We start from the raw sequence: 10,797 nt of genomic DNA, 5'->3' as shown, positions 1-10,797 counted from the left end.
CAGGTGTGTGACTGCAGGGAGGAAGACGCAGGGTGACCAGATAGATAACTAACATGGCCATAGGTTTGTTCATGCAAGACCCGGCTTGGCCCACAGAGCCCCAGAACCCCAGGCTGGAGAGCACCTCTCAGGTCAGTGCACCCATCCCCTGGGCGCCCCTATGGCACATCGCTGCCAAGTGCTTTGGCCGGTTAAGTGTCCGATGAGCCACCCAGGCGCTCTGGGATGGTGCTTCCTTGACAAAGTGGTATTTGAGCTGAACTCTAAAGGATAAGCCAGGATTAAAGGCAGGGCAGAGGGAAGAAAAGGTTCTAAGCAGAGAGGAGAGGGTCTGGGCACATTCAAGAAACTGAAGGAAGGTCAGTGAGGTGGGAGAACTGAGAGCCAGGGAGACAGTGACCCAAGACGTGGTCACCGAGGCTGGCCAGGCCAGACCCTGAAGGGCCTTGTGGTCAGGTGGGGGAGCAGGGTCTGCAGCGAGGGTGATGGGAAGCTCCAAGCAGAGGGCTGCCCCAGCAGGAGAGTCGGGGGAGAGGACGGAGGAAGCGAGGCAGGGGCCTCAGCCATTGTCTGCACTGGAGATATGCTGTCTCGGTCCACAGGATAGTACTGGGAAAGGGGAGAAGCGTGCAGGTGCGTAGTGGGTTTAGGTAGAAAAACCAACAAGACTGGATGCTTGACAGGATATGGGGAGTAAGGAAGACAGAAGAGAATTCTGGATTGGCCAACTGGGGGGTGATGGTCCCAATCTTTTGAGGTGGGAACACAACAGTGGACACGAGGAGTCCAGGTTTCGGTCTGAGTCTGAAGAACTTGCAGGACAGCCACTGTAATGACATCTTAGGGACAGACCTGCCAGGTGTCCTGAAATATCTGCATCCCACCTCCACGAGCTGGGAACACTGTCTCCATGCTGCCTAAGGAGAGGGTGAGGAGGCTTGGCGCTGCCCTTGACCCTGATCTTCCCCTGCCCTCTGACAGCCCATGCTTGTGCCCAGAAATTGGCCATGGCTGTGCCCACCATCACCTCTTCTGCTCACATCCAGGCTCCTCCACCCTGGCTCCTGCCCCACTGCTGGTGGAGGTAGTGGGCCCCCGGGACTACCCCACCTCACTGGCTCTCCACCTCCCCCCAGCCTGGCTCCCCACTGGCCTGCTGGGGCTGCCAGCATGTGCAGTCCCCGAGCCAACAGAATTCCAGCACACATGTACCCAGGCCTTGGCCAGCTCCCCTTCAGAGAAGTGCCCCATTCAGGCTCCTTTGGATGCGCTGAGCAAAATGAAGACGGGTCCTCTGAGAAGGTCAGGACCTGCTCCAGCTATGACCTCAACCCTGCGGCACTCCGCACTCCTTACCCATGTGACCCCTTCCCCAGAGTACTGGATGGCCGTGGAGAGGGTCGCTCCCCCCGTGGGTGCACCGCTGGCCTCCGCGTCCCCGGAGGTGGTGACAGGCACCTCAGCCTCCCCAGCTGCGGTGGTCGCCGAGCCTTCTTCAGCATCTGCACCCTGAGCAGGAAGACGCCACGAGGGAGCCGTCAGCAGTCTGCTGTGGTCAGTGTGGCCGGAGGCAGCAGACAGCCCGGGCCCCTCGGGCGCCTGCATGCCATCGCTTCCTCGCCTTCAAGGCACTGGCACATCCCAGATGTCACCTTGCGCTGACGCTGCGAACGTGGCACCCAACCAGAAACCCACGCCTCACACACCACTTGAGGCCTGAGCCCCTGGCCGGGATGCCACCTGCGTGATTCAGCCTGCTCCTCCCTGCCACCCTCGGTGCCGGCCACCTCAGTCCCTGCCGTCTCCCTTCCGCTACTCCCGGGAGGGAGGCTTTCACCGATGCCCCGGTCATGGTGCTGGGGCAAAACCCAGGGTCTCGCAATGCACAGCCTTTGTCCTCGTTAGAGGAGTTGGCTGCCTTCACTGATGGCTTGCTCATCTCACTCTCCTTCCAGCCCTCCGGCATCCCTAACCCTATCCTCCCCACGGTCACCACCAGTCATGGTGGCAGATCCACAGGGCGCCTTCCAAGCCTCTACTCACTGAGACTTCTGGCAGAATATGACATCACTGACCAAACCCAGAGCAAGCCAATACCACCTGTTGCCCGGACCACAACACAGCCTCTGATCCCAGTCCCCGGCCTCCAGGCTTGCTTCTCCCACCCCTTCTCTTTCTAGCCTGGCTAGAAAGAGACTCTGACTGGCCCACTAGCCCTTCAGTGATTCCCTACTTCTGAACACACTCCAGCTCCAACGCGTGGCTCCCAGGGTCTCAGGGGCCTCTCTAGCCACATTCCCTGCATATGACCCTCTTTCCATGTTTCTGTTGATGCCTCCAGGCCTCTGCTCCTGCTGGCCTACCTCCTGGAACACCTGTCTCTCTCCCACCTGCCAGGCTCCTGACAGGAGTCCCCATATTCTCGCCTTCCGCATCCTTTCCCCAGGAAGGCTTCCAGGACCCCCACATCTGGGTTCTGGGCCCCTTTTGGTGCTTCTCCTATTGCACCTCTTATGGCTCTGTCCCCAGGAACTGGTCTATCCTAGTTACCTGTGCCCAGCATAACACATCACTCCACAAACATCCGCTGAATGAGGCAACAGACCCCTCAGCCTCCGAATCAGTGTCTACTCAGACTTGATCCCACAAGGCCATTGCCCTGCATTCTGCAGACCGATAAGGAAGACCAGTGACTGCACCCACCTGAGATGCCCACCTCTCCCGGAAACAGCATATGCTCTGAGCTACTTACCGGAGTGACCCCTTCCCCCATGTCCTCAGTAAACAAGGAGAGGGCTGGCCCCCCAGTGGGCACACTGCTGGCCTCTGCTTCCCCAGTGGTGCTGGTAGGTCCCTCAGCCTCCCTGACTGTTGCCGTGGCTGCCAAACCTTCTTCAGCATGCAGACTCTGAAACAAAACCATCATGAGGGACCATGTCACTGGGCCCATGGCTCTGATCGGTGTGCCTGTGGCTGTACAGAACAGACAGCCCACACCTCTCTCTCTATCAGCTTGCATTTCTGTAGCTTCCTTCTCTTAAAGCATTTTCTTATCTGTGACATCACCCCAGTCCCACGACAGTCCTAGAATCACAGAACGCCAGGGACAGGAGAGATTGCAAGGCAACCGTATCTCCTGTTTGATTCCAAGCACCTGTTTGCACACGCCCCATGACCAGGAGGTCCCTGTCTCCCGAGTCAGCCTGCTCCAGCTCCAGACACTTCTATCTAGACACGTCTGTCTCTCTGTGACCTCCCCCATGTGCCCGTCCAGAAGCCATAAAAACAAGTCGAATGCCTTTGCCCCTGACGGAGATTCAGAGATATACAGGCAACAACGCTGTCCTCCCCAGCCTTCTCCAGACTGAACCCCATGATTCTTCTCTCCCTGGGTCTCAGTTTCCTCGGGAAATGCATAACCTTCTCTGGAGGTTAACACAGCAGATGCATGAAATGGAAAGAGCAGTTTGGCTGCTAGTGTCATCAAACTATGTTTTATCTCACTTTCCAAACGTTTCTTTTTCTTTTAAATTTGGGGGGTGTGGGGGTCGTTCTGTTTTATTTTGTTTTGGTTTGCAAAAAGTAGCTCTTTTGGATACTAAAACCGCTAAGCTGATCAAAGTTAGATTTCCTTGCTGCAGGACTTTTAAGGAGTCTATAATAGGAGGATATAAAGTGGAGTATTTCCCAAACGTATTTGACCACAGAACCTTTTTCCTACAACATGAATCCCTGCAGAATTATTGTCTTCCCCCCAAAAAAGAGAGAAAAAATGATGTCACAGATTTTAAAATGAGACTCTTTCTGCCTCAAATTCAGCTGAAGTCACAAAGAGCTTACACGAAAGTACAATTAAGAACAATTAATTCATTGTGAATTAAGTACACTTCATATGCTAGAAGCAGGAACCAGACCACTTGCGTGGGATGTACTAAGAGACAAGAAAGGAAATCAGTTCTATCGGGCTTAGCCTGCCACCTGCCTCTGGGCTATACAGGAAAAGGTAAAGAATTCCTTTGGAGACAATCGTCAGTGTGCTGGGACTTTCTCCTACCTTCTCCCCACTATAAACCATTTGCGAGCTGTGTTCCTTGGAATTTGGGAAACAAAGGGACTGAATTTTGATGTTATGCTGGACTGGACTTTGGAAATAGCTGTGAAAATAGGTTATTATCAGGTCGTGACTGGGAGAGCCTGAGAAGTGTCTTGAGTTTTAACCCAGGATAGCAGAAAGAATGAGCTGAACCTGTGGGATTTTAGCAGAGGTTGTTGTGAGAAGACATTTGCTTTAATTTCACACCTTACTGTGTCTAGCATTTAAAAAACTGGCTTTACAGGTGCAAAAGCCAATTACACAACAATGGGATGGACAGGCACAGGTGCAATCAGCCCGATCTGTCTTGAAGGGGCTCCAAAGGGAAAGGCTGTGTGTCTTCACAAATGAGCAGGAGGGAGGTGGGTACCGAGGTGAGGACCCGGCACGCATCCCCCAGGGAAGGTGTGAGGTGCTGCATCTCCTCCCCCTGTCCTGGGGCTTCCCTGGAGAGCCTCCTGGGCCCTGGGTCTCCTCTCCTCTGTACCGTGACATTCAGTGAAAACCCTCTTGATTCTTCACCGTGCCCAATACAAGTCACCATCAAGTCTGAAATGAGCAAACAGATTGACTACTGACTTAGCACATGAAATTCACCATTCACTCACCTCTTCAGTGACCTGTATGAAGGACCCATCCCCCGAGCCAACATCTGTAACGGGGGCACCGTCCATGCTATGAATTCCCTCCACTGTGTCATTCAGGACCTCACCGGACCCTACGGAAACAGGCATTCTGTAATTAATAACTGCATTTTGTAATCTTGGAAAAGAATGAAGTGTATCTTTACCTGTTAACTTGAAAAGATGCCCATAATACAGGAAGAAGAGAGAGAAAAACTGATGTTGAATGCAGTATCACCCCTGCTTCCATCACAGGCTCCACACCACCTGCAGGGTGGGAACCCGGCTCTGCCGCTTACTAGGAATGTGACATTCAACTGGGGCCTCAGGTTCCTCGTCCATAAATTAGGAGCGATTCCTATTTTGCAAGGTTGTTTGGAAGGTTACATGCTACAAGGATTAAATAAGTTAATACAAAAAAAGCACTGAGGATAGCCCCTAAATCAATTTAGCAATTTAGTTAGCAATTCATAAATGTTCACGATCAGTGTGGTTCTAAGTGTATAAAGGGGAAAAAAACTATGGGAGTATACATGTTTTTTTAAAAGATTTTATTTTTTATTATTTATGAGAGAGAGAGAGAGATTGGGAGAGCATGAATAGGGGGCCAGAAGACAGAGAAGCAGGCTCCCCGCTGAGCAAGGAGCCTGATATGGGTCTCCATCCCAGGACCCTGGGACTGTGGCCTGAACCGAAGGCAGGTGCTTAACCGACTGAGCCACCCAGGTGCCCTGTGAGTATATGTTTTATCATCATTTTATATATATATATATATATATATATAAAATCATTATATATATATATAATCATTATATATAATCATTATATATAATCATTATATATATAATCATTATATATATAATCATTATATAATTAATACGATTATTAAACAACATATGTAATATACAGATACTTATGTGTATGCAGACAGACCACACAAAGTTGGCTAATCCACAATGCTTAATACTGGTTTCCTCCAGAGGATAGGAAAGGAAACTACTATCTTGGAGGGTTCATACAACTCTGCATTGATTGAACTGTTACCGCAAACACATTATCTCTTTTGCAACTTAAACAAGTGAGGGGCACCTGGGTGGCTCAGTCAGTTAAGCGTCTGCATGTCCCATGCAGTACCTCATTTAATCCTCCTGCTAGCTCATCCGTCCTACCCACAAGGACCTTCCCACCACCTGACAGCTGGGGGAGCAGAGCCAGGACAGGAATCCCACGTTTTCAGTCTGCCCACTATCACCCCATGGCACGCATGTGCTGCTCTGACGTGCACATTAGCACCTTATTATGATTAACCCCATTTTGCGGCTGAGGAACAGGGTCCCACAGAAAGTAAGTGACTGGGAGGGGCCCTGAGCCAGGTCAGCCTGTCCCGGCGTCAGGCCATGTCCACGCGTGCTGTGCTCATGCATGTCCCACGGTAAGAACAGTGTGGGCCGAGGAAGGTGCCGAAGGATCTCCAGCAGGCATCGTCACTCTCTCTTGTCCTCCCGGATCTTGCCACCAGGGGGTGCTGTGCAAGCAGCAGGCCAGAACCCAAACCTCCGAGTCCCCACTCCTTGGAGGATGTTAAGTTGGGGGGTGGAGGGAGGGGTGCCCTGGGCCAAGATGGTGTCAGGAAACTTGGAATAAAACTACTAGGTGGCTCTCCCGAGACGGGGACAGGGTTCAGGTTTCAGGCCCCTTTCTCCTCACCATCTGGGCTGTCTACCCAACAGGAAGAGCAGGAACACTTCCGCAAGCTTTGTCGCTTCTGTTTGGCCTTTTCTCTGCCGGTGAAGGAGTCTGGCTGATCCCAGGGAACAGACGAGTGGTGCCTGGACCTGCGTCCCAGTCCGCATTTGGCTCCCACCTCCTTTGCACTGACCCTCCAGTCTAGGAGAGGCTCTTGCCTGGCCCTGCTGCCTCTGCCTCCCCCTTTCCCTCCTCCGAGATCCTAATTCCACCCAGGAGAAGAGCATTCGCAATTCCTAAACCACATCCCTGGCTGGGTTCAATCCTCTAAACTACCTGGGAGGCAGGGATCGTGAACACTCCCAGGGGGCAGTTAAAGAATCTGAAGCTTGGGACCCCTGGGTGGCTCCGTCGGTTAAGCATCTGCCTTCGGCTCAGGTCATGATCCCGGGGTCCTGGGATCGAGCCCTGCATCAGGCTCCCTGCTCAGCGGGGAGCCTGCTTCTCCCTCTCCCCTGCCCCTGCTCATGCGCTCTCTCTGTCTCTTCTCTCAAATTAATAAATAAAATCTTAAGAAAAAAAAAAGACTCTGAAGCTTGGAAATATTAAGCAACGTGCCCCAGGCACAAGAGCAAATAGGTGGCTGAGCAGGGCTTCTGTCCAAACTATCTTCTCTGTCCCCGTCTTCGCCAGCAACACCCCGACTCTGTGCGTGTATTATGACTGTATTAAATGATGATACAAATTTTTTCCTATTCAGTACTGTACACCTTCTCTCACCCAGAGACTTCCCAATTGAGTTGTTAAAATAACACGCAGTTACTGATGGCAGGAGTGAAAAGAAGAATGATACATATGATTACAGAAGGCTTGTTAAACACAGAAGTAAAGAAAGAAAAGCCACCCACAATTCCACCACAGAGATAACCACTCAGAACATTTTGTTGTCTATTACTCTGACACACACACACACACACACACACACACACACACACACACTGCTCTACATGGCTATATATAAAAAGATAGAAATAATATATTCAAAGTTGGGGTTACAACACACATAGAGTTTTGAAATCTGCTTTTCTCGTGAAGTATAGCATGAGTCCGTCCCTGGGTCATCACATCTTCTGCATCCCCAATATCAGGGCAGTATATATACGTGAAAGACAACTTCCCCACCAATCTTTTCTGCAGGCAACATGGGTTTCTGCCCTTGTTTTCTGCCCTACATGTGGGCACCCTGGCACGGGCAGTAACCTCAGTCTGAAGCAGATGCCCCTCTGATAAAGGGTGGGAAGTGCAGACCCGTCTCAGGCCTTGGACACGTATCACGCTGCTGCCAGGGGGGTCACAACAGATCTTTGGTTTTGACCAGTGTCCTCTGTATACATCGGGGGACAAGGGTCAGCGGTGAGGCCCTGGATGGGTTGCCAGGAGGCCAGCACTCGCCCAGGCCTGCTGCTGACCGGTGAGTGCCTGCCTGTCTCTCTCTGGCCACCAGTTTCCCATGTGTGCCCCACAGGAATTCTGATGACCTGAGCCTATCCTCTGAGAGTCAGGAGTTTGCACCCGAAGCTGGAAAGGGTGGGGCTTCTGGAGTCGGGCCTGGGCAGAGGGTCCGTCTTACCACTCACTAGCTGTGTGACTGTGGGCATGTCACTTACCTTTCCAAGCATCAGTTTTTCCACCCATAATATACTAGCCAATAATACCAAGCGGGAGATGGACTGTCAGGGTTGGAGATGAAGTATGTGAACACTCGGCACACAGTAGGTACTTAATTAACAGCAACAATTACTGCAAGCTTTTCTGTTGGAACTCAAGCCCTTCCAGAGTCTGGGGGTTAAAAGTTCAAGTATCAGGGGCGCCTGGGTGGCTCAGTCGGTTAAGGGCCTGACTTTGGCTCAGGTCATGATCTCAGGGTCCTGGGATCCAGCCCCACATCAGGCTCCCCGCTCAACAGGGAGTCTGCTTCTCCCTCTGCCTCTGCCCCTCCCCCCTCTTGCACGCACACACACACTCTCTCTCTCTCTCAAATAAATAAATAACATCTTTTAAAAAAATGTGCAAGTATCCAAGCTCAAATGCAGCTCTGCCATTTACAAGCCAAAGAGCCACAGCTAGGTAACCTAACTTCTCTGTGACTTGATTTCCCCATCTTGTCTATAAAACAAGGATGGTTATAATTCCTCCCTCGACGGACCAAGGGGAAGGTTAAATGGCATGCATAGCGCGGGTGGGCGCACAGGAATCCCTTCATAAAAGAGCACTGGGGGTGATGGCGCATTGGGGACTTGCCTTGCTCGGGGCTGCCGTGCACGGTGACACTCAGGTTGGTGGTTTCCGGAGTCCCCTCGGGTACAGGCTCACCAGAAAGCTCTGTATCCTCGGAAGGAGGTGATGGAGTTGGAGGTGTGTTTATGGGTTCAACTTTTGCTTCTTTAGACTGATGGGAGGAAAAACGAGAGCCAAAAGGATTTACTTGGGAGGAAAGCAGAAAAAACGGCGGTGGTTTTCATTGGAGGAGATAACACATCCACGACATGCTGAACAAAGCCAGGAAAACGTGTGGACCTGTCTATTATATACGTAGGCCATCACTGAACCTCCCAGCCCCTGAGAAAGGCACATGATGGGCTAATGAAATTCTGCTCTGTGTACAGGAAGATTCTGCTCATCTTGGCAGAAGCTTGAGCACAAGGACCCTGCATCCCAGCCCAGCCCAGGCGAGGTGCCCAATAAAGACCTCTTAGATGAGGGAATGAATGAGTAAACAAATGAATGAGCCAGGCTGTCCCCAGTAAAAACTATACAAATCCAATCCCAGATGTGTACTGCATGCCCATGAAATATAAGACGGGTGTGACTTCCAAGGAAACTTCAGGATCTGGGCAGCTTTTCCAAAAGCAGTTGGTGTCTTAACTAACTTTACCGAGTAGAGAAAAATGAACAGACAAAACGCCCCAATAGCTGGAAACATAGAGCAGCTTCAAGATCTAGGCAGAAATCCAGGGGCGCCTGGGTGGCACAGCGGTTAAGCGTCTGCCTTCAGCTCAGGGCGTGATCCCGGCATTATGGGATCGAGCCCCACATCAGGCTCTTCTGCTATGAGACTGCTTCTTCCTCTCCCACTCCCCCTGCTTGTGTTCCCTCTCTCGCTGGCTGTCTCTATCTCTATCTCTATCGAATAAATAAATAAAATCTTTATATAAAAAAAAAAAGATCTAGGCAGAAATCCTGATGGGGGGGCCACAAAGGTCATGACACCATCCCTAGACCCAGGATCAGGTAGCAGTTCCTAAGCCCAGGGCTTGGGGATGTTCAGACAGTCTCATCCCTTTCTGAGCTCAAGGAGTCGTGGTGAATGGAAGGATCTGCTGACCAGTGTTGGACCTGTGGTATGAATAAGAAACAACTCAGCCACTGAGACTTTTAGGGCTGATCTGTTATGGTAGCATGACTTGCCTATCCTGATTAATAACAGAAGGTTGTTTCCTTAATGTCAGAATCTAGTGTACGAACGGTGAATCTCTGGTCCATCAGAACGAAGGGGATTCTTACAGGCACCATGACTTCAGATTCAATGGTTCAGTTCTTAAATCAAATTTAGGTCAAATCTCTGTGCTCCACTTACTGGCTACGTTTCGTTGGGCAAGTCACATAACCTTCCTCCTTTGTACAATGGGACAAGAGTGACTACTCACAGGGCAGAAAGCACGTGGAGGTGCTTGGCACAGAGCCAGGCCCACAGAATGACCCCATGCATGGTAGCTATTATCTATATCACTGGAATTTTAAATGTTTGAGAAAGAACAACCCCTCAATGGTGCCTTTCTCTGGGTGTTGGTATTAAAGGTGATTGCTTTATCTTATCTGCAATTGCAGTTTTTCCAATAACGAGTATGGAATATTTATGTATCAAAAATAAAATATAGGTTATCGTACTGTAAAATCTCCAGGGTAGAAGCAGGAGTGGAATCCTCCAAGAAGTTGGGCCTTAAAGACTGAGGAGAGTTACAGTACAGAAGGCAGGGATGGAGGGAGGCACCAGCTAAGAAGGGACACAGCACTGTCAGGGCCTGGCTCCCTGCACCTGGCGAGGGTTCGAGGGCTTGGGGAGGGAAGCAGGGGGACGCAGCCAGGGGAGGCAGAGAGCGGGGAGGCCGGTTCTTGGGTGAGAAGTCTGGCCTTGGACCTGGGGCCTTCATGGGTATCAGGCTCAAGAGAAGTGTATGCTTTGGGGAGTTCACTCTGGCACTAATATGAGCATGGATTTGAGGGTTGGGAGTTGAGGTTTTGGTCCGGAGACCAGGAGGCTGCACTACAGAGGCCCGGGGAGGCTGGAACCAGGGTGGGCAGTGGGAGCAGAGAGCCAGCGCTGCCACCACCAGG

At 51.3% G+C, this 10,797-nt stretch overlaps 1 protein-coding gene across 4 annotated transcripts in view; it reads right to left on the bottom strand.

Annotated features, from left to right (window-relative positions):
- COL15A1 (collagen type XV alpha 1 chain) overlaps window positions 1–10,797 on the bottom strand; it is a 100,905-nt gene that overhangs the window by 47,050 nt on the left and 43,058 nt on the right. For 3 of the 4 annotated variants that reach the window (XM_040631657.1, XM_040631656.1, XM_040631659.1), the window contains exons 6-9: window positions 8,704–8,851; window positions 4,702–4,811; window positions 2,753–2,908; window positions 1,357–1,509 (exon numbers count right to left, since the gene is read on the bottom strand). In XM_040631657.1, coding sequence (XP_040487591.1) covers window positions 1,357–1,509; window positions 2,753–2,908; window positions 4,702–4,811; window positions 8,704–8,851 — 567 coding nt within the window. The remainder of the gene's footprint in view (window positions 1–1,356; window positions 1,510–2,752; window positions 2,909–4,701; window positions 4,812–8,703; window positions 8,852–10,797) is intronic. The other variant, XM_040631658.1, reaches the window with a different exon arrangement.

The sequence above is a fragment of the Ursus maritimus genome, unplaced genomic scaffold (assembly GCF_017311325.1).
Source record: "Ursus maritimus isolate PB19 unplaced genomic scaffold, ASM1731132v1 scaffold_17, whole genome shotgun sequence".
Taxonomy (NCBI): Eukaryota; Metazoa; Chordata; class Mammalia; order Carnivora; family Ursidae; genus Ursus; species Ursus maritimus.
This window is presented reverse-complemented; position numbering and strand designations above follow the sequence as displayed.